This window comes from Lichenostomus cassidix, chromosome 3 (genome assembly GCF_008360975.1).
Source record: "Lichenostomus cassidix isolate B80296 chromosome 3, HeHo_3.0, whole genome shotgun sequence".
Lineage (NCBI taxonomy): Eukaryota > Metazoa > Chordata > Aves > Passeriformes > Meliphagidae > Lichenostomus > Lichenostomus cassidix.
The window spans coordinates 61,558,769-61,582,580 of NC_139483.1; the positions used below are offsets into that span (position 1 = coordinate 61,558,769).

General features: G+C 36.8%; 1 protein-coding gene across 14 annotated transcripts in view; it reads left to right on the forward strand.

Annotated features, from left to right (window-relative positions):
- TRDN (triadin) overlaps positions 1-23,812 on the forward strand; it is a 228,633-nt gene that overhangs the window by 158,960 nt on the left and 45,861 nt on the right. For 13 of the 14 annotated variants that reach the window (XM_085056055.1, XM_085056050.1, XM_085056053.1 and 10 more), the window contains 4 exons: positions 4,591-4,641; positions 6,454-6,504; positions 7,079-7,129; positions 17,947-17,976. In XM_085056055.1, coding sequence (XP_084912181.1) covers positions 4,591-4,641; positions 6,454-6,504; positions 7,079-7,129; positions 17,947-17,976 — 183 coding nt within the window. The remainder of the gene's footprint in view (positions 1-4,590; positions 4,642-6,453; positions 6,505-7,078; positions 7,130-17,946; positions 17,977-23,812) is intronic. The other variant, XM_085056056.1, reaches the window with a different exon arrangement.

Consider the following 23,812-nt stretch of genomic DNA (forward strand, 5'->3'; position numbering starts at 1 on the left):
CAACCATCTGCAGATGCACATTAGGTTGTCTGAATCTTTCTTCTATTCCTTATCTTTTTGTTGAACATTTCCCATGGTTTTTTGGTAGTTTTTGTTGTTGTTTTTTTGGGTTTTTTTGGTTTTTTGCAAATTGGTCAGAATAGATGGTTAATTCAGTTGAATTTCCTTTCATCAGTTGTTTTGCTGGGTGCTTTTTTCCCATCTTTCTTCCTTCCTTTCTAGAAATAACTTTATTTGGAAGAAGTTACTCATTGAAAAGTCTTATTTGACATTTTCAAAATAAAAATATCCACCATATATACAGCCAAATTATTATTTATTCTAAGCTATAGTCTATAACAGTTATAAGTATATATATAGAGAGATAGATAGAGATAGATAGATAGATAGATAGATAGATAGATATTGTCTGCAATATATAGCCTTTAGTCCATAACTATTTCAAGTTACAGTCCTTCTATGCTATTTCAAAGAAAGAACTGACTGACTGAAGAGGTCAGTTCAACTGTATTGAAAGATGACAAAAAAAATCTAAAACAAAGAAGGAATAATCTTATTGCTATATATATTTTCAAAATCCTGGAAGCTTTGTTCATTCATTCACTTATTCAGAAAATGAAATGAAATTATAGCAATCTGCAAATACTATGGTGCATATATTGTTTTTCTGTGTGTCTTCTACTCCTACAGTAACATGCCTCATTTTCATGAGCTTTGTCATCTGGACCAGAACTGTACACCCAACCTCTCTGGAATCCTGTGGCACTCTCCACAGACTGCCTATAATTTGTGGCTCCCTGATGGTGTTGTGCTCAAAAATTAGAAGAGGCACTTGGGTGACAGCTCTGCACCCTCTTTTCCTGCATGGAGCACCTATGTTCATCCTGCTGCTCCTATCAAAGGATGTCAGGGAGGCAGAGAGAGGAGAAAAAAGAGAGAGAAGACTAAAAACGTTTTTCTCCTTGGCAGGGGTTTGTTTAGAGACGATGAAAAGGGTTTTGCCAGCCCTGAACAAGCTTCCAAAGTGTGTCCTTTTTTGAGTGTGGCCACAGCACTGATTTTTGTCCTCTGGGCTGATGTTTAATATATAAACAACTTCAATTACTAAGTTATTAACAGGTCCTTCTAACATGACAAAGGAGGTGAGACATTCTTCACCCAACCTTCAGAAAGGAGCAGGCAGGAATTTCTTTTAAATGTTAATACAGCTGAAAACTTGCTGCTGAATCTATCTGCAAAGGCATCACAGGTTACTGAGCCCCTGCTGTAGCACTGATGTCCAGCCCAGCTGAGCCTGTCCCTTAGATCCTGAGAGCTCTTGCTGATGCAGCCATCACTGTTTCCTGTAATAGGCATCAAACTTGCTTAGTTCTGTGCCTGTATCCAAAACCAAGGGTGCTGATTAGTGAGCTGTATAGCTCAGTCCAAAATACATCGGCATCAAAACTATAGGGAGAACTCACAAAGCTGCGGGGAGAAACTTTTAGATACCCTGGTGCCTTTCTGAGCTGTGTATTTTCTTATTGCATTATGGATTACTCTGCTGCATAAACATATATTTAGCACTATTTGTCCCCCATTTCAGTCATCATATCTGCCCAAATAGTAGTTCATAAATTAATCAAAGCCTATTTGCATGCCACTCCTTCCCCTCTCCATCGCCTGCTCAAGCCTCATCAGTGGTCCTCTCTGAAGTTTAGTGACTGGGTCACTTGGGAACTTCTTTTTACTGTTTGCAACTTGGTGTTTTACATTCTGTTCCTTAAAGTGGATTTTTCTGGAAAACCCAAATATATCAAGGACACAGGAAAGTAAGGGTTTTTAAGACTGCATACTTCCTAATTATGTATCTAGGGAGTTTGTTACTATTCACATAAACTAAATAAAGGAACACTTCTAGGTGAAGTGTTAAATACTTGTGGTGATTAACGTTTGCCTGGCACCTTATGCAATAAAAGAGGTATCATCACACCTCAATCCCTTTGAAGCATGGGCTAAGTTCTAGTGAACAAGGATGATGCCCAGACCAAAAACCTTATCCTAAAGCAGGTTATTTTTCATAAACTGAAGCATAGTGGTTTTATTTAAAGCAGAAATAGGAACAATAAATCCCTTAATTGGGAGTTGTTGCTGGGATACTCTATAGATCATAACCTTACAATGTTACTTTATCTATTTTATGAGGTGAATAAAATGTCTTCAATCTTGGAGTCTAATTTTATTGTCAGTAATTAAAGAGAACACTGGAATGATGTGTTTTCCATTTCCTTGTGATAAAGGACATCTCAAGACTGTGTCTGAATTTATAACTGGCTTTGCAGCTCTTCCCTGCAGTAAAGAAAAGCCCATTTGTACTAACGAATATAAAAGCTGATTTTCTGTTGACATAAGCATATTCAAATAACTTGAGGCCAATGAAACTCTAAGGTATAATTTGCCACATGGTTTTGGGTAGATATCTTACCCAGCTAACCAGAGTAGAAGCTCATTCATCCAGAGGGTGTAACAGTGGCACTAAAAGTTCATAATATTCCATATATAACTCCTTACTAAATTTTTCTAAGAAATTTGCATTACTCTGAGTTATTAAATTGACGCCGTTTGTCCTGTATAGATAACATAAATTCATTCTCACCCTGTGTTCCATGATTTATTTTCCAAACAGATGCTCTTTTTCCTTCTTCTTTGCTTTTGCCATGTTTTGGGATATCTTTGAATATTTTCTTATGTCAGCTATATGTGGATAATAAACCTATTTATTTTTATTAACAGATTGATAGGGGAAATAAGTCAGTAGTGTGTATGTCTTTCTTGCCATATACATTATAGCACACTGCCATTAAAGAAACAAATGAGCTGCTTTGGACTTGCTATGCAATACTTGTGTTTCCTTCAAAGCAACAGTAACATGAAATAATGTCTTCCCTGTGGCATTTTTTATCTTTTAACATAATTTTTTTCTTTAAAAGTGGAAAGTTATATTGTGTTAGTTAACATTTCCCCCTATTTCCATTTAGTTATTGTTATTTGCATGAGAACTAGATATTTATCCTGAGGATATCACACATTGCTGCTGCTGCATCATTCTATGCCATCTTCCTAACCTGACCCACCTTCACCACTGGAGTAGAATGTGGGAGGAAACCAGTAAGGTGAATGACGACTTTAAGTCAGATTTATGTTTTTCCCACTCTGGGACAATCAAGAAAGTGGTCAGTTGAGAGCAGAAGTTTAAAAAGTCTGCAGTGAGTACCTGGAAGGAAAATAGAACTGGTGATCTCAGTATCCTTGGCTCAGAGGGTGGGGAAGTTCGTGCACTATGGAAAGTATAATGACAGCTGCATCCAAAAGTTGTAAGAGTCAAAAGTGCTGAACCTGCTTTAGCAGCTACACGTTGTAGGAAATCTGAGGGAAATCTGCTAGATGGATGGCAAAAAAGCCCCTCATGGGCACATGGCAGCAGAACCAGAACACCAAAGGCAATTGTTTGTGGCTGTGGCTGCAGCAGTGGCTGCTGATCAGTGAGATCACCTGTGTGCCCAGAGTGATGTGGTCAGGTTGGGTAGCTGTTGTCTCAAGGCTTTTTAAATGTTCAACGTAGAGGCTACTTCAATGGGTTTCAGGCCTCTCACTGCAAGTTTTCTCTCAGTCCCCTGAGGGAGAGTCCACCAGCTGCTGCAAAGAGTAGGCTCCTAATTTCATAACACTCCCTGCACAGTGTGGTTTCTCCAAGAACTTCAGCTGCCCTGGAACTGAACTTTTTCTGCTACAACTCACACTTAAAACCAGATGGATAAGTGGGATTGCTTCCTGGTACCATGGCAGCCAGGAGGATGTTCAGAGTTAAAATTATTTTGTAAAGATCTTCTTTTAGCTTTTTCTGTTTTACTCAGGATTTGGTTTACTTTCATTTGGAATAAAGGGCATGTTTTTTTTCTAGATGCTTACGTGCTATATCCTGTCAGATGAAATGCAACTGGGTTTATTTAGTATCCTGAAGGCTGTGATATTCTCTCATTCAAATCATATACATTCATAAGCCTATGAAATTATTTCCTCATTTTGGAAGTTTTCTCTATTTCCTCTTAATTTTCCTGATAAATGCACTTAAGATGTCAAAAAACTCTTCCTCGATAAAAATACTTAAACATTAGTTGTTTACACAACATGATGTGTGCTTTTCCTGTGCTTGCTGACCCTGAATGCATGTTCCCTGAAGTGCTGAGGCAAAAGAAACGTTTTTCAGAAAAACAGTGAAAGCAGAAACTGTCTTCATGAAGTTTTCAATAAGGTCCTAAGAATTTCTAATCCTGTGTTATTGCTTGCATCTTTCCCTTCTCCTTTCCAATTTGTCCCTTCTATGAGGTCTCTACAGGCAACAGCAATTTCTACTCTCACTTTTGCTACTAACATTGTTACACCTTAAAAACACAAGATGGTCACTAGAAAGGTTGTAAAGAGAGGTCAAGGTTGAATCCGTTTATGTTTACAATTTTAACCTTAGTTTTTAAATACTTCTTGGATTTTCTTTTAATTGTAGAAGGACACTCCTGTTTTCTAAGTCTCAGAAATATCATTATCTCCCTACAGATACTCCAAAAGGAAAAAATCCCAAGAATCCAGAGGGTTTGAGAGAAAAAGGTAAATTAATAAGCTAAGAAATCCAGACCTAAATGTCAGAACAGCTATTCAGTCTAGAAACAGCTCTTGAGTAGGAATCTAGAAGCATGGAAAAACAAACCCATCCTGCTGCTTAGATTATTTTATTAATGATTTTTTAAAAAATATTTGTGCTGAACAGATCTCAGTAGGGTCCCTAGAAACCACCTGGCCTACTTTTAAATGTGTATATTTGAATTCACATTTTGGGGGAAATACTAAAATTTATTTTTTGGATAACACTTTTGGATGTTAGTCTGTCAAAAATTAGTTGTCTAAATCCCAGTAGTAGGAACATTACTGAAGGGAACTAGGTTAAACCATGTGGCTATAGCTCAGGAATATGGGTGTCTGAGAATGAAACTGGCTGAGGCTACTCACAGACCCAGGTGTTTGAGGGTGGCTGATATGTCAAGATTTTTTCTTAATTTGTTGGCAGCATGGGCACATACACCTCTGTCCCCAATCTTTTCAGTTGCAAGACTACTGCTAGCTGTTCACACAGGGGTCATGGATTGCTTGATAGGATGCATTTTGAGAAAACCCTATTTGTTGCAAGGCCGTGTGTGTTGAACACTCTTTCCAGGGAGTCCTGAAAGAGCTTAAAAATTTAAAGGAAACATCAAAGGCTATCAGAACTGTGTCTAGTTTGTGAATTGGAGCAGCACACCTGAAGTCAAATTACAAAGTTAATTTGCAATAAGTACTAGTTACAAAGTCCTAGTTTTTTGGAAACTGGAGATATTTGATGCAGTCCATATTATGGCTGCTGAATAGGTTTTGGGGAAAGTGACACACTTCTGTCAGGAATGTATTATTCCTTGTGAAAATTCTAGGAAATGAAGCCAGGACACCACTTGTGGCTTACAATTCTTACAATTCTATGCCACTGTTGTCAGTCCCTCTGTCTCACCTGGGTACCACAAGATCATAGTTTTCCTTTATTTGTGCTTAGCTAACTTCTGGACTTTCTGGGGGGCTTTTGGGGGGCTTGTTTGGTTGGTTGGCTTTGTTTTTGTCCTTGTATTCTGCCTTGTCAGTTACTAGTAAGAGAGAACTAGAATATCAGGGCTTTTTTCTCATCTCCTTTAATAACTTGTCATACACTGCAGAAAAAAAAATTAAGATACAATTAAGTCCTTGGACTGTTCATTTTGACATAAAATATATGAATGTACATTTGAAGGATGAGCACTGATCTTCTTTTATAGCCAGTGTGCCTGTGATTTTAAAAGGCTATATATATGCAGGAAGTGAAATTCTGTTCACAGGCAATACCCATATGGCCTCTTTGATATTAAAAGAATAATGGAGTCCTGAATAAGTAGCTAGTCCTTTTGTCGCTTCTGAATTAAAAAAATTCCCTCTTACCTTTATCAGCAGCCTCTGGCTTTCACGGCCAGTATTACTAATATTTCAATTGTATCGATGTGGACTAATTTTTTGTTTAGGTTCAGCAAAAGAAAAAGTCATTGATTCTAACTGCTCTATAGAATTTCTTTCTTCTGTGTAAGTAATTCCTCATTACCTACTTGAGAGAGGGCTCCACGGTTTCCTCAAAATGCAAAGAAACTAATAGCATATTGAAAGCTTATTATTTTGCATATCCAAGACCAGAAAGATGAATGGATGACCTTGTTTTTTTGTTCTGTTCTTTATTTCCATGCTGTTAAATCCATTTAATTATCACATCTTTTTCGCTCTCCACATCAAATTGTTTGACTTGCTTTCTTTTCAAGTGTCATCTTATTTCCCTAACCTGACTTGTGATAAATGTTAAATGTTTCTTTCTAGAGACTGGTAAAAGAAAAGATATGAAGCCTCCAGCAGCCTTAAAGGAAAAAGGTAATGTCTTATCATTATGTGGCTGGCAAATAACAAGTCTTCTGCTGGTATCTCAGTGTGGTTTCGATATATTTTGAATTACAGGCTGTTGGTGAAAAGGGGCTAAACCTAGATTCTTCTCATTTAATACATCTGATATATTGAAAGGAACAGTGTCTGACATGATTCAGAGATAATAAAGTTGTAACCCTTCTTATTGTGGTGTTCTTTAACTGCTGTCTGACCTGCACAGTCAATATTGCAGTGGGAGTGCCAGGCTGTTCTGAGAGAATTAGTAACAGAGCTGCTACTGAATGCACATGACAGGCTGAAATGATAGGCTGGACAGGAATGAGTGCATGTTTTGATCTGCAGAAACTTTGTCAGCAAATTTAGTGGGAATTATTTTTTGTGTGCTTTCAACTTTAGTTTGTGCCTTTTACTGAATTAAATGGAAATTTTAATTCATAACACTTCTTTTTTACACATTTGATTAATCTGGTGTTAGGCACATTTGCTGCAGTGCCAACAAGCACAATGTATACTTATAGTGCTAGCTTTTCTTTTCCATTTTTGTGTTTGATTTCTTTTTCAGACTCTTCAAAACGAAAAGAAATTAAGGCTTCATCTAATCCTAAGGAAAAAGGTAACAATCACAAGTTGAACTGACCCTTAGACTCAGTTGAGAAAATAAATCTATTGTGCAATGATTCACAAATTAAATCCTAGTTTCTTTGGTTAGCCATTCCTAAATATCCTTGAATAGCATCCTCTGCTGTCAGATATTCTTTTTACCTGGCTGACAAGTGACAAGTGCGTATGGGACTATACAAGCAAGTTGTAGCAGTGGTATTTTATAGACTCTTAAGTCAAAAGAACTTATTTTCTTTTTCCTTGATTTTGTCTCATTCTTTCTATTTTAAATTGTCATTTGAGATTGCATTTTACTTCTACTGCATATGATTTGGTTGTACTTTTCTCTCTCTTGTTATATTGAAATATTAGCATTAGCCATCAAATAAAAATCAATTACAATTTATAGTACTTCTCAAATACTAGGTATTTTAATTATAATTCAATTATAATTATAATTAAATGATTATATAATTTAATTAATTAACTATAATTATAATTAACCAACTATGCAGGTTTATTTATTCAGTTCAACTAAATTCAAACAAAAGTTAGTTTTACTTTAATGCTATTCACATATGGATTAAATACAACTTGCTTATTATAAAGCAGTCTCTCAGGTTAAATATGTAAATAATTCAACATGGATAAAAATATATAATAACTTGTTAGCTAACAACAGTCTTTTGAGTCATGGGAATATAGTAGTCAATCTTAAAATCTTCCAGTCAATTTTGAAAATTGTTTCAGATAATTGAATAATACTGCTTCCTATCTTTAGATTTTCCCTAAGGAATACTAGAAATAATGAGGCAGTATTTTCTCTGACAAAGTTATGAAAGACAACATTTTCAAGCTTTTAAGTGCAGCTATTTCATATAGTGTATAGCAGAATAGTAGGAATCAGCTATTCACAGCTGTATCATTCTGAATCTGAAGCTATTCACAGATTTGCACAGCTGTATCATTCTGAATCAAAGTAAAGGCTTAAGTGCTACCAGAAAAAAGTGCTATTGAGAGCAGCCCTGTCAATAAGGACTTAGGGTGCTGGTAAGTGGGAGGCTGGCCATGAGCCATCAATACATTCTTGCAGAAAAGAAAGCCAGTTGTATCCTGGGCTGCATCCAAAGCAGTGTGGCCAGCAGGTCACAGGAGGGGATTCTTTCCCTCTGCTCTGCTCTGCCCTGGTGAGATCCCTCCTGTAACGTTGCATCCAGCTCTGGGGTCCCCAGCACAAAAAGAACATGGACCTAGTGGAGAAAGTCCAGAGGAAGCCAACAAGATGATTAGAGGGATGGAGCACCTCTCCTATGAGGAAAGGCTGAGAGAATTGGGAATGTTGGGCCTGGAGAAGAGAAGACTTTGAGTGATCTATTTGTGCCCTTCCAGTACCTGAAGGAAGCCTACAAGAAAGATGGAGTGAGACTATTTACAAGAACATGTAGTGACAGGACAAGGGGGAATGGCTTCAAACTGAAAGAGATTAAGTTTAGATTAGTTACTGGAAGAATTTTTTTTACTGTGAGGGTGGTGAATAGGTTGCCCAGAGAAGTTGTGGATCCATCCCTGGAAGTGTTCATGGCCAGTTTGGATGGGACTCTGAGCAATTTGGTTTAGAGGAAGTGCCGCCATGGGAGGAGGTTTGGAATTAGGTTATCTTTAAGGTTCCTTCCAACGTAAACCTGTCTATGATTCTATGAAAATGAACCAGAGCTTAAATAGTCTGAAACTCCCTGTAGTAGTCAAAGTAGATGAACCTGAATTGCCAGTTCAAGGTCAAGGACATTAGAAAAATAGGGACACATTATTGTACCATTTCATTTCATTTACTTTAGTCAACAGGGAGCAATGAGTCTTCACAGAAAGAGTTGTCAAGCATAGAAAGAAGCCATCCAGAGAACCAAAAAGAGTTGTCAAGCATTGCAAGAGTCAATCCAGAGAAGTGGTAGAATCCTCATCCCTGAAAGAATTTTTTAAAATTATGTATATGGCTTTTGAGGACATGGTTTAGTGGTAGAAATGGTGGTGGTGCTAAGCTGGTGCTTGGACTTGATCTTCAAGGTCTTTTACAACTTTAATTCTATGATACTAAGTGTGAGTGGCTTTTTGTATATTCATTATTGGTTTAATAGAACTTGAATTTTTATTTTGAGCTTGAGGCAAGCAAGGCTTATGGTCTTCCTGCTATGTTCCTGCAAAAATATCTATGAAACAGGTTAATGAATAGTTAAGTGTTAATTAGACTCTTAAGTATCTGACTATTGAGCTTCCCATTGAGTTTCTTCTCTAATTCTTCTCATAAATATTTCTGGTTGGAAGATTGATTTATTTAAATTTAAGTGATAATGAAAATAAGTCTATTTACCTCAAAAGATCAAGTACTGTAAAGGAGAAATAAATGTCTGTAAAAGACTTTTAGCTGCAATGCTAATGAATTAGCTTCAATGAAGTGTCAAACACCCACCCAACTATACAAAGAATAAGTATTTAAAAAGGACTTCATTAACTCAGTTTGATCAGACAGTGAAACAACTGGTGAATAACAGCTCCTTTCAAGTTCCAAAAATTAACTATTTCAAGAGAGGACATGTTTAATCAAACATTGTAGAATTCCACTGGCTGCACGTGAAGTAGTTTATGCTCAGTATATTTGAAAAGGAAAGTTAGTACCCAGAAGTGATTAACTCTAATATTTCTCTTTTCTTTTTAGTAAAATTTAGTCTTCTTCTTGTAGTAGCTGATAGAACATATGCAAAACTTTCCTTATGTTATAGCATTAGAAAATATGAGCTGTGTTCAGAAGTGAACTTTCATTTCATGCAGATTTTTTCTACATGGCCTAACTTTTTTGACCTATGTATTAAAACACTGTCAGAAACATAAAAGTCTGTGTTGTTTTGTTGTCTTGCGGTCTTATAGTTTCCTGCTTTTCAAAACACAAGAATCAAGATTTGAATGTTTAGTGTGAAGTATGCTGAGTTTAACTCCACTGCAGTACAAGGTCACATTAGAGACACCTATGATTGTTCTGATAAAGCAACTTGGGTGAAGTCTGATCTGGAATTGATTTGTTTTATACTAAGAGCAGGATATTTGGGTGAGCAATGCCATAATCTAGTGGAGATCAATAGCACTGAGTTTGCACACCCTTTACTAGCTTCCCAAGTGAGATGAGTACTACCCACTTCAGTCATTCCTCATGGGTTGCATACAACCTTGTACATCACCTGTGGATGAACTTGGTGCCTTGCACAGCTCACTGAGGATAACTGATGTCTCACACCTGAAAGAAAATTTCTCTTTAGGTCTTGCTGACTGTACAAGAACTTAAAATATTTGGATTAGATGCTGTCAGATGCACTATCAGGCCAACTGCCTCCTAAGTCATGTGTATCTTAGATCTGCACAGTGAGCAGGGCTACAGATCCTTCAAGGCCCCTGAAGCAAGACTCCAACAGAAAAGCTGAGTGGGAAAGTTGAGCTTGAGTGGGAAGATCTCAGGGTGCATGCTCATACATAGTGACACCATTTTCGTGTCAACAATAGGATTCGGTAATTTGCTAGTCATCAAAGTTCATGACACAGCAAATCTTATACAATCTTCCTTTGAAGGCAGTTCAGGTCAGTGGCTGCAGGTTTTTAAAAGTTGTTTCCGTCTTTTCTGTTTCTTGTGACAGATCTGCTATTTCTTAGCTTCTGGGATTCATACAAGTGCAACATTTCCAAAAGCAAATACAACTAACTCAGTGACACTGAATATGCATGACAAGACATTGACATCTTGTCAGAAGAGTGTAACCCCGATGGATAAAGTGGCTTTAAGCATTCATGTGGGATGCAGCGCATCACTAACCCTCTCTTTCCTAACAATGATAAGTGACATGTCACAAACATCAAGCAGACAGTTTGAGAAAAGCCTCTATGGGGAAAAGTATTCCAGAAATTTTGTGGCCATTGCCCTGTAACCAAGTGGGAACAGGAGGTCACTTTTATGAGCACTTTTTTTTCTAGCCAACTGAGAGTACATGGGATGCTTCCTCAGAGGACATCTCAGGTTAAACTAACCAACCAAAACCTCCTTGAGAAATAGCAGTGTTTTGATTAGCACTTGCTACTTTACAGAAATCTGTCAAATCCGGTGTAAATTGCAGTAACAGAAGTGGCCTCAGTGTAACCTCTTTGTTATGATAAATACATTTCTGAAATGTGAAAATCAAATTCGCACAGGCTCAATGTAGAATTATAATGGAAAATCCTGAATAATAGAGAACTGAAATGTATGGTAGATATATTTGATGTACAAAAGTCTCAATATCAGCCTGTTCAAATGGCCCATCCGTTACAGAACATCATTGCTTCACATTGTCGGTAAGAAACACTTCAAGAAAAGACCAGAGCTTTAAAAGTCATACTAAGATAATGACACATATATAACAAAGACTGAGTCATAATGGGAGGTATAAAATTCCCATTGTGAGCCAGCACTTCTCACATCTTCATTAGACAATAGCAAATAAGAGGAAAAGGACAGAAGTAACATATATAATGTGAATAAATACCATTTTAGAAAAGGAAGGAGTTAAAATTTTAACTCCAAAAAAGTAGGTTACATAAAGATGAGGTATGTTTTATAGCAAATTACAAAGTATAAAGCTGTCCTTATGGCTTGACACTTGGTTTGTTCATTACTTTTTGTTAAGGAAAATATTCAAGCTGAAAAAGTAGCATACATATGTAGAAAAATGCATTTGTTAGTCAAAACAGGTTTATAAATGAAAGTATCTCTACAGACACTTTAGATATTTCCTGGAGTTTAGGACACAGTACTCCAGAAGGGTCTCACCAGAGCAGAGTAAGACAGAATCTCCTCCCTTGCCCTGCTGGCCACACAGCTTAGGATGCAGCCCAGCATATATGCTTGGCCTTCTGGGTTGTGAGTGAGCATCATGTTGAGCTTCTTGTTCACCAGCACCCTCAGATCTTTCTTCTTTGGGCTGTTCTCTGTCCATTCTCTGTCCAACCTGAATTTGTGCTTGGGATTGCCCCAGTCCATGTGCAGGACCTTGCACTTGGCTTTGTTGAACTTCCTGAGGTTCACACAAGCTCACCTCTCTAGTGTGTCATAGTCTCTCTGGATTTATGGCCCAAATTGCACTGGACTAGGCTCCACACACAATCAAAAGGAACTTGCTCAGGAATATTATCACACTCTTGCCACCTCTACCAAGTGACTTTACAGACAGTGAACTGTTGTGGTTTAGGAGTGGTATTCCCCAACTGAACATTCACCCTGGAACACTCCACACACTGCTCACTCACTTCCCCCTCACTCCCCCACTGTGGCAGGCTGGAGAGGAGAACTGGAAGCCCAAAAGGTAAAGATCATGGGTTGAAATAAGAACAATTTAATGGAAACAGCAATGAAATAAGACAATAAACAATAACAGCAATGATATTAATGGCTGAGTCTACAAGAAAAAAAGCAAGCAATTCACATACAAATGTTCCCCACAGAAACCCTTGGCAGTAACCAACCTCTCCCTCCACCACCTGGAATCTACCCAACCTGGAATCCACCTCTACCCCCATGCCTGGAAAATTATGTCAGGTGGTATAGAATTACCTCTGGCTATGCTCCCTAGCTATTCTCCCTTCTGACTACTGTAAAAATTAACCTGTCATTGCTGGATCCAGGACAGGGGGTCAATAATCCATACAGTGTGAATACTAATAATTCAACAGAGTTTGCACACTTTCCTTCCAGAAAATATCTTTGTGTATTCTCATTAAGGCATTGCTAGTAATAAAGAGAAAAACACTGTAAACTTTTGGGGGGTTATCTAGTGAATATATTTTTTCTTACTAGGTCATCAGCTATGTCTTCCAAATTAAGGCAAAGGGATAGGCAGGTTATGAGGGGAGTTCAACTGTAACATCATTCCTGCCCATTAATGATAAAATGCATTAATATAATTGAATAAGAGGTTGTTTCTCCAAAACTGCTCATTAAAATCTAGACCAGGGGAGGAAAAGGGCAGGAAAGGTTTTTCCTGCTGCTGAATGAGAATCATTCTAAATAACAGATGCTCCTGCCTGTTTAAAGGCTAAATTCTTCCTCTCTGATGCTCACTGTACTGGTTCTTTTAACTGTGGTTTCTAAATATGATTTAGATTTCACTTGACATGGCTAAGAGAAATTCTGAGCTCAAAAAGACTGAAAGAGAGAGAGAAAATATCTGCTAGGAAGACCTGAGAGAGAAATATCACTTTATATGGTTCTTAAATATTTTGAAACAGTACCTTCTTCTCAAGCTATGAACAGATGGACAATTCATGGTGAGATGGGCAAAGACAGTATCAACTCAGTGAATGCCAGATGCTTTGCTCTAGCTGTCTACATGAGGTGGTTTTCACTTTAGCATAACAGCATGCATATGAACAGTTATCACAGAGTACCTGACACATGGGATGAGTTTGTATTTGATCTTGTTTCACCATAGCTTACATGTTTATAAGCAAAATAAGTGTAAGAACTGAGTCAAAACTTCCATCACCTTCAGACAAACCAGCTAGTGTGTCAGGGTAAATACACTTAAATTACTCCAAGGTTATTCAGAAATTTAAAAACCTGTCAGAAATTTGGTGAATTCATAACTAAATTCATAACAAAACCAAATATCTGGAAAAACAGAGTTCCAGCCATCATCATAGAAATGGAAATGATGTCTTTATAATAAGAAATGTTTTCAATATACTAATAAAATAATAAACACAGCATTTGTTGAATGGTTTAAATAGACCTATGGTTTAAATAGACCTTTAAATAGACCTAGATGAAAATTCCTACAAGTTTCAGTATAGGAATTACTGAAGAAATCAAATAACTGCTGCCTAAGACCTACAGTATTAAAGAAAATAAATATCTGGTTAGGAAGCAGAGAAGAATTGATTAATTTTCATCTTGCAGCTTATTTACAGAATAATTGCTCATGATTCCATGACAGGACTTTTGCCTTAACTAATAGGATAAGATAGAAATAGTAATATTATGACATTTTCAGATGACAAAATCAGTTAAGGTATTCGGCATCAGAAGGGGCTGTGATACATTGAATTTACAAAGTGAACAGACAGCATGATGGCAAAGAAAATTTAGTGTCAATAAATGGAATGTGATATATAGGGGAGGGAAAATCTTAAAGAAAGATTTATCTCTAAATTAACTACATAGATTCAGGAAAGTACCTATGTATTGCTGCAGATAAGTCAGAGAAGAACTTTCTTCCACATGTAAATGCATTAGGAAAAATGCATACAGTGTTCTAAAGGTATTACATAAATCAAAGATGCATCTTATCTAGAGTGTTGTATACAAAAGCCTTACATGAGAATGTGGCATGCGAGTGGGCTAGGAAAAAGCAGCAAAAGTCTCATACAAAGTGAAATAGGAGAGATTCAAGATTCCCTTTGAGATTAATCAGTATAATCACAAGACTGAAAATCACATATCTAAGTCAAGGGCTCTTAAGAAAAGACACAGAGGAACTGGATATCTTTATGGAAATGTAGTTTTCATAAATAATTATTGTAAATTTAGAAATAAAGTGAAACTTCATGTTTCAGGATGGAAACCAGTTGCTTCTTATAAGAGAGTAAAGGGAGAATTTGTAGAACAAGTCAGTTCTGTGAAAATATTCAGACTAAATATCTGTTTCTGCTTACTGCTGGGTCATAAAGCTACATGGAAAGGACTATTGTGTAGTAGGAACAAGTATTTTCAAGATTTTTGCTGTTTTCAAGACATCTTCCTGATTTCTGATAGGTTTGTGTTTGCTCAACATCTCAGAAAAAGTCCTTTGAAACCATCATTATATATGAGACTAAAGGACTGCTGGTGATCTAGGTTCCAGTTTCTGATAAAAGTCTGAAACAACAGAACAACCCTAAACCTGAATTTATTTTTTTTTAACTCCTGGAAAATACTTACTACATTACCAGAGTTTTCTGACCTTACCACTGCTGGACATTTAGCTTTATTTTCTCACCCTACATTAAAAAAAAAAAGTTGAACAAGGTCTACCATGGATTGTAATGATTTTTTCTACCTAATCACAAAACCTAAAACATGACAATGTTCATTCTCGATGTCTGGAATACTTGTCAATCTGGATTTATGATCCCAGAATATGATATGTATGTTCTTGATAAATGTGTTTGGCTTTGTATCCTATCTATAATAACTGGAAAGGTATGATTGGATTTGGATTGGTCTAGAAAAGACAGACTGTGATTTAAGACTGCTAATATAGTCCTCTTTGAATAGCTTTGTGTGTACAAATTCCTAATTCAAGGACTTCAAGACAAGTCTCATCAGTACAGTGCAAAACAAGTTGACTTAAGAATTTGTTCTTTCTCCAAATAGTAAAGGTAAAAAAGTATATGAACAAGAGCCTCTCTCATATCAGAGCATCACATTTTCTAGTTCGTCATTCTATTTTATTTCATGTCTTTCCCTCTTTAGCTACCACATATTATTCAGCAGGTAATCTGGCTATTTATCACCTGTAAACCAAATTCCTTGGGTAAACTATCCATATTTTTGCTGCTTTTCAGATTCAGACACATTGCTCAACTTCTGAAAGAGCAATGTAAAGCATGGTGTTATGCTTTTTTTCACTTTTTCCTTGCCATTTTACATTTGCATAACAGGACTTGATCAGAGCAATGCTATTGGCAACAGTAGTCAGAATGCAGTGTCTTCTGTCTCCTGAGATTTGTTGAGTATTTACAGTACGTTCCATCAGAAAAACTGTGGCCAAGGTGAAAATTCCAACAGATGTCACAACAGGATATAATGGCCAGCCATAAGTGGAACTAGCCAGGAACTAGCCATCCATAAGTGGAGCTGCTGGCATGGATGGCCTGGCTCTGCCTCGGGAGCAGGGGCACAGTGAGCCACATCCCATAACCTGGCAGCACAGGAGTCAGGAGCAGCAGAGGTGCACTGCACATTCACCTGTGAGCCCTTCCCAGAGTCTTGATGTTTGGGGTTACTGGAGATTCAGAAGTCCTTTCAATACACCTCGAGAGACTACGTCAGAATGCCTTTCAAAAGCCACTGAGGCTCCTATAGCAGTTTCTGGGGATAAAAATAACTAAATGTGCTACAACAACAGTTTGTGAAAGGTGTACTTCACAGCTTTGATACTCACATTACCTAGAAAATTGAAGTGATTGCAAAGAGGACCAGATCCTGGAAAACTTGTGCCAGTTTTTCACCTATTCTAGTCATGAAAATTTTTTTAATTTTTTTTTTTTACTGCCAGGCACATTATTGAGATGCTTAAAATTCATCTAATTCTCAAAGGAGAGTAAGTGGTAGGAAACATGAAAAATCTTTGAAATCAGAATATTTTTGCCAGAGGCCACTGATAAATAACATTTCAGTAATTCAAGGTTTAACCATTTATTTCTTGATCTGTTTTATCTAAATGTACTAACAGTTTCAAGTAAAATGATTTCACATCTAAGAACACTGAAGAGCCAGAAATCAGCACCCAAACCCAAAATGCAAACATTTGAAATAGCTAGGGACTGTCTATTATCCTCTGACCTCACGACCCTTCATATCTGTCAGGTACCAGGGCACATTTTCCAATGAAGGGCAGAGTTATGCTTCTGCTAGTTTCATTTCCAGTTCCAGTGCCACATCAGATCCACTCATACTGGCAGTCTGGTGCTGAACACCCTTTTCTGGGAAGTAAGAGCTCTGAATCCTAATTCTTCTCTCTTCTTTTGCCTGCAAATGCTAGCCTAAGGCAGAAGCTTACAGAAGCCACTTCCAACAGACATGTTTCAAAATAAAGTGACATCTGTAACTACAGTTTTAGAAGTTTCAGTCTTATAAATGTAGGCTGGGAAATGGGCATTTCATGGAGTTTGAATGGATTTAAGTGTAAGATTGGCTTGTCTCCATCAGAGTTGCAGCAGCCATCTGTAAATGCAGGTAACTCATTTTAGCCACCTCATCTCTCTTAGAAAAATTTTGTTATGATTTCACAGTATACCCATTGCAGATGTATGGAATGTTTTATTGGGATACCAGGCTGAGTTTTAGGAGAGACTTGTATTCTGTCTCCAGAGTCTGAATACAGGTCAAACAGTACAGCTTCCACTGAGGAACCCATTTCAGGTTTTTTAACTGGGTTTAAAGTATAAGTTTTCTTCCAGTCTGTTTCCCATCTCCCTTCCCACAAAACTCATGCTATGGGATTTGGAGGTGGGATTGCTGGATAAGCAGGTTTTGTAAATCCTGATGTTAAGCAGAGGTTTAGAAAAGTGAACATAACTTCAGGCAGTGTTTTGCTACTTATTTGATGCGTATTTTTAAGACTACAATTTCTAATAGCAAAAAAGCACATATTTATGTTAAAATGATGATGTTTCATAACCTTTCTCTATGCTCCCCTCACCTCTTCAAGCCTTCCCATTTCAGTCTATCTTCCTCTTTCATTGTGGATTTTGATATATTCACTCTATGACACTCTCTCTCCTATTATTAATATCTGGGAGAAAGGATGACCATGACTGAAGTTGTGTGTGAGAATACAGAAAGCTGTTATTTGCTCTCATCAATAGCAGAGCTGGGTGACTTTGAGGAAATAATTCAGTTTCTTCATCTGGCAAAGAAATTTATTCCTATATGACATAATATATATATGGATTGAGATATGTACACTAAAAGGCTCGAATATCAATGTTTGAATTATTTTTACTCATACTGTTATTAACTTCAATTTTGAAAACACAGTATTTTTGTTTCCATTTCAGCTGCAGTGAAAAAGGAGGGGGAGAAGAAAGGTAAATCAATCTTTTCCCTTGACTAAAATGTCTTTCAGGCTGTGACTGCTGTGAGAAATGTTTCTTTTGTTCAGTGATACAATTGTGATGATATACAGCATTGTGATGACATACACCACCTCATGTGCTACCATCAGCCAACTTTATCTGCTCCCACCGTGATAACACTGTTGTCATTTCCACTATTGGTAGCTCCTTTTCAAAACAGGCCAATACAGAGCAGTATCAGACACTTCATCACTCTGGCTGGGAGGAAAATGAAAGGCCTTTTTTTCCACCTTAGAATTTGTCAAAGAGAACAGAACTTGCAGTGCACCATGCATGCTGACCTGGCTGCTTGTTCTTTGCAGAAGTTGCTTTTCTAGGCACATTTAATTTCCTGTTTTCAGATATATACGGAGCATGCACGTAACCTTTGCTGAAGACATTCTCTGATATTTTAACTGATTAGTGGAAAAATTTGCCCTAAATCAGAACCTAAAACATTACTTTTATTTAAAAATAAATATAATGTATTATCAGATCCTAAATATCCCTTTATAGTGTCATCTTTCAGAATAAGATTTGCTGAGTTAAAACTTTTTTTCCCTAATTTTCTGATTTTATTCACACAGAAAAAATAATTAAATATTTGCACTGAGGTGGCATATTTTTAACCTATTCAACTTTATTGATTACCTGGTTTATAAATCTTGCATTTCTCACTAACCTGAACAATGGGAACATTTCCAGAACATTTCCATATATTTCTTAGGGTTATTTGAGATTTATTTTTATTTACTGAGGAAAGAAAATAGCTCTTTATTACTGATGGGAGATTTAGGGAGGAGGGGCGGGCGTGTCTTTAAACATTTGGAAATTCTGTGATTCACATAATTGGACAATGGAGCCAACTTTTACTGTATACATGCAGACATTTTCAATCCTACTAATTTTTCTCTGTTTTTCTGCTATCCACGTACAGAGCTGTTAGCTGAACTGGAAAAAAAATTATAGTCTCAACTGTTTTATCAGCTCATGAGTGAAATCTTGGCTGTGCTGATGCTAGTGGCAAAATTCCCATTTACTCCACTGAAGCCAAAATTTCGCTTCATGTCTTTAACAGAATAATAAAATTCATTTCAGTTATCAAAAGCAACTATGCTTAATAGGTATCAAGCAGGATATTTTGTCCAAAGATTAATTTGCAACAACTGAGGCATGAAAGGTAGCACATGAAGCAGGGAGAATCAGAAAACTTGGCAGCTACACTTAGAGCCATTGGTTTTTCAGATATCAAAATGCCTGCTGTGTTCAAAAACATGAACTGCTACATCCTCAATGGAAGGAAAATAGTGAGGTAATTGTCAAGGGTGCTACTTGTCTCACCCTTGCCACAGATTATGGGCCCATTCATTTACAGGAGAACTTCAAGAGAATTTGTTTTAAATACCTAGTGCTCATTTTTTACCAGTTGGGATTTTCTTCCCCCTTAACCATAATCTTCCCTAACAAAACTGCTTGGAAAATGTATTTTTAATGAACACTCTTTGAAGTTAGATCAATTTTTCCATTTCATTTTCTTTTCTATATTTCTTCTGCTTAAAAAATTTTCCTTTGATTTTTTAGTTGAAAGGATTTTGCAACAAGTATATGTAGGATACTTTCAAGCACCTGGCTCAGGCTATATCTCATCCTGCTGGTTACCACCAACCTATTTCACAGAAATATGGAAGTATAAACTGAAATTCAGCTTTAGTCATTCTTATGATATCATCCCTTTTTTTTTTTTTTTTATTAAACCTCCCTCTGGTTTTCTGAGATCATAACCAACATTGTCAGCAAGGAAGGTAGTGATTCTAGTGAAAAAAATGTCAGCACAATGAAATCTTCCAATAACTAAGGAAAACTGTTTCAGTGATATTCCTGCCTACAGTAGATATGCACTAAACTGAACAACTGGAGAGAAATAATAAGCCCTCTTCCAAAGAATGAACGTGCCATGCTTTAGTTGCCATGCTTTCTCATCTAGCTCTCCCCTCTCTGCAGGCCCCACATGGAAAATATTGCATGTTACTAGCTAACTCCTAATATGATAAGGTTTTATTTATTTCTGCTTATTCTGTTGTCACAAGAAATTGCTCTAGGCTTCATGTGTATTCCTCTGACTGGCAATAAAAAAGGGTAATGTTCGCTGGTTTTGCTTAAGGATACAGTATTTTTTGCACAGCTGCAAAAATAACAGAAGTAGCCAGGTAGTGCTCTAAATTGACTGGCTCATTATCCAAAATATATTGTGGTAGTAGCATGCACAGTTCAAACAGCACTTTACCATTTCTCATGTGAATCATACAGCACACAGGCACTGTACTCTACATGAAGCTTTCTCCAATTATTTTCTCATATTCAAATACACATCCCTCATCTAGAAAAACAAGAATAATGAGCCATACAGAGTGACAAGCCATCATAAAAGAGAAGGAGACGGAATGACGCGTTCAGTGGATGGTACATTCTGTGCATAGCATAAATCAGACTTGAAGGAGCTGGAAAGAGACAGAAAAGAACAAAATTAAGATGGAGAAAGATTACATATTGTGCTGATTTCTCCAAATATGAGTGATACTAACATGAACATTAAGGCACAGTTAATGCATGAAATTTTGGCATTCACTATTTCTCTTTGAAAGGTTAGCTCTCCAGGACTTTGTGACTAAAGTCCTACAAAATAGTCAGCTTTACCTTCCAGCATCATGTTATGCCTTCTTTCAACATGCGTGGGATAGAGAAGCTGTCATAGAAATGTGTAAATGTTGTCAATTCCAAAAGGGCAAGAGGCAGAAACCTTTGCATGAGGAAGGCACTTCCTAAATTTCCCAGGAGCAAATCTGGCTGTCAGTACACAAAAGCTTTTAACTCTTGCTAATGACTCAAAGCACTGTGAGCAAGGATTCAATTAAAATAAACCCAGGTATTGGTAAAGTGATATAAATACAACCAATTTTAAGGCATCTCCTGCAAACAGTTAACAGAATTGTAACATTCTGTAGTCTTTCAGCACTTTTTCACATTTAATTGCCATTTTTAAATGAAACAAATATTATTTTTTTTTTATTTATATAAACCAAAATAGTATTTTTATATTTCAAAAATATTTTATAATTACAGAGAGTTCCAAAAATCTTTTTTTTAAAAATAGACACGGGTTAAAGAAAATGTCAAGTTTTCCTAGTTCTGCAAAAAGTGGAATTTCTCATTTTAATTCATGCCTCCCATACCCTATTTATTTCTGACTAAAGAGGTCACAGACAGAATTGGGAATGTCAAGCAAGCAACCTTCACAAGCTTAGTAAGTCCTCTCTCCAGGTCAGTGTCAGGAAAACTTGTCTGAAGATTCTTTATTGTGGTTCTAGTGGACCCAAACAGGATTTAACTACAACATGATCCCTGTGGTTGCACATTCTCATGAGCATGTGCCAAAAAATGCTCTCGTTGTTGAAAGTGAATGATGAACCTAAGCTGCCAGGGATTTGGTTTCTTCAGGCTTCCTAGAGCTAATGAATGAGAGACAAAGAACTCTGTCTTCTTCTGAGAGCACATCCAGTTCACGACTTGTGTGAGTCTCATCTGCTCTACAGACTGCCCACAGTCAGACATTATGAGGACTTGTAAGTTAGTGAGATGCAGGTGCTAGTTGCCTGTCAATAGCAACAGCCCCATTCTGATTTTCAGCATTATCGCTCTGACACCTTGCTCTTAAATTCATGTAGTAGAAGTTAGAAATTAAAAAAAAAACCCTTCACATTCATGTGGCAAGTTTCATCAAAATATATTCTCAGGAATTTATGCAGGATCACATTTCTACCTTTTCAGAATGATATAAAAAATTTGTAAAATCTGAGTGCAGCTAAATTCAAACAAAATGAGAAAATGGGCAAGACACGTACTTTCAAGGTCCAAACTACATCTTTTTTGTCAATTCAGTGAATAATAATTTCCTTCTAGTACTCCTGGTAATGGTCCTGTATCCATGCCTTGGAAACTGCTGCTCTGCTTGCACAGTGTAGAATAAACTGGCCAGGAACACAGCAGCATCCCTTTTCAATATATATAAAAATCAAAATTATTTACAAATTGGAAAGAAAAAAAAAAAAACAAAGTCGGGGGAAGATATTAGAATTGCTTAGTTGCTTAGTTTTGGAATTGACCAGAAAAATTGGAAGTCAGCCATTTTATTCATAAAGCAAATGGCCATGGTAGTATAGGATTTCTGCTCAGCTGCAGATGCTGCCGGTTCAAGATGAACCACAGCTTCATTATGCTGTTTCCTAGCAAACATCAAAGGATCAGAAAGTGGACTACCTGATTCTATAACTGCAAAGTGCATAACACAGCCCCTTAATAGAACTATTAGTCCTGAGCATGGGGGGACCCCAAAACCAGTATAAATAATTTTAAAACCATTTTCTTAAAATATGGTTTAAAAAATCTTTATTATGTGTGTGAAAATCTGTATTATGTGTGTGAATATGATAAAAACATACACATACCAGTATTCTGTGGAAACTAGCAGTGCTATTTCGACCAGCTGAAGGCAGGCAGCTCTCTCAAGAGGCAACAACCACTGAAATAGCCACAAGATGGAGCCCAAAGGATCTTCCAGACTGTGGTTAACATTGTCATCCTGCTTCAGACTAAGAATTAAATAAAGTGGTTTTCTGAAGAATACTTAACGGGAATCTTAAACTACAGACAAGATGTTTTTCAATGTCAATCCACTCCTCACTGAAGATGTTTTTAATTTAATAGATGACTATCCATGCACTGGTGAGCTCTTATTTCCCATGCTGAAACAAGTCCCCAGCATTTTCAAGGAATATTGATGAATAGATAGTTTATATTAAACAAGGAAAATTATCTGAAAAGACTACATCAGTTAGCTGAAATTTGCTTGACCTCTGTCTTCTCTCAGCTATCTTAAGGGTATAAATAATATACATCCATTTTACAGGATTATGTGACACTTAATGATCTGTACCACCTCTGTCAAGTGATGGACAGAATTTGAGGGACTAGGCTCGTGTACTTTCCATGTTGCAGATATTTCAGCTGGGATGAGACATGACAAAAAAACACTCTCCAAAGTATCCACTCAATATAAGCAGGTAGAGGAATGAATCTCACAAGCTCATGACTTTTCACTGAATTAATAAATTTTAATAATTTTCTTAGATACTCAGACTAGTGTAATCATTAAGAAACTTTGATTCATGCAAATTTAGGTGTCTAAAGTTATGCATTTACATTGAAACTGTTCACCCTAGTCTCAGTTTGGAGGGAGATAAGCATCTGCAAAGAGTGTTTCATCTGTCTTGTATCTGTGTCAGAATGCAATTACTTGCCCCTCTGGAGGTACTTATATTTCTCACTTAACTATAACAAGGAACATAGTTTAGGTTTAGTAACAAGAACAGAAAACAAATATCAATGGACATCAGGACAGTTAGTTGTTAAGAACCTCGTTGTAAGTTGTAAATTGAACCTTGTAAGTTGTTAACAACCTTCCCTCTCTCTTAAGAATCTGACATTGAAAAGGAAGTGAGAAGAAGGAGCAAGTCATTTGTAGATTTTAATAACTGATGGAATATGCACTCTCATTGTACTTAGATGGAGGGTCTAATGCAAATATTTAATCTAGACGTTTTAACATTAAGGTAAAAGCTCCATGTTTATCTACCTAGTACCTCAGTGTATTCATAGCTAGAGAAAATAAAACTAATGATGCTAATTCGCATTCACGTTTTTTTCAAAAAATGCCCACATTTTTATTCTTAGTAGTATTTAACCAAAGCCTTGA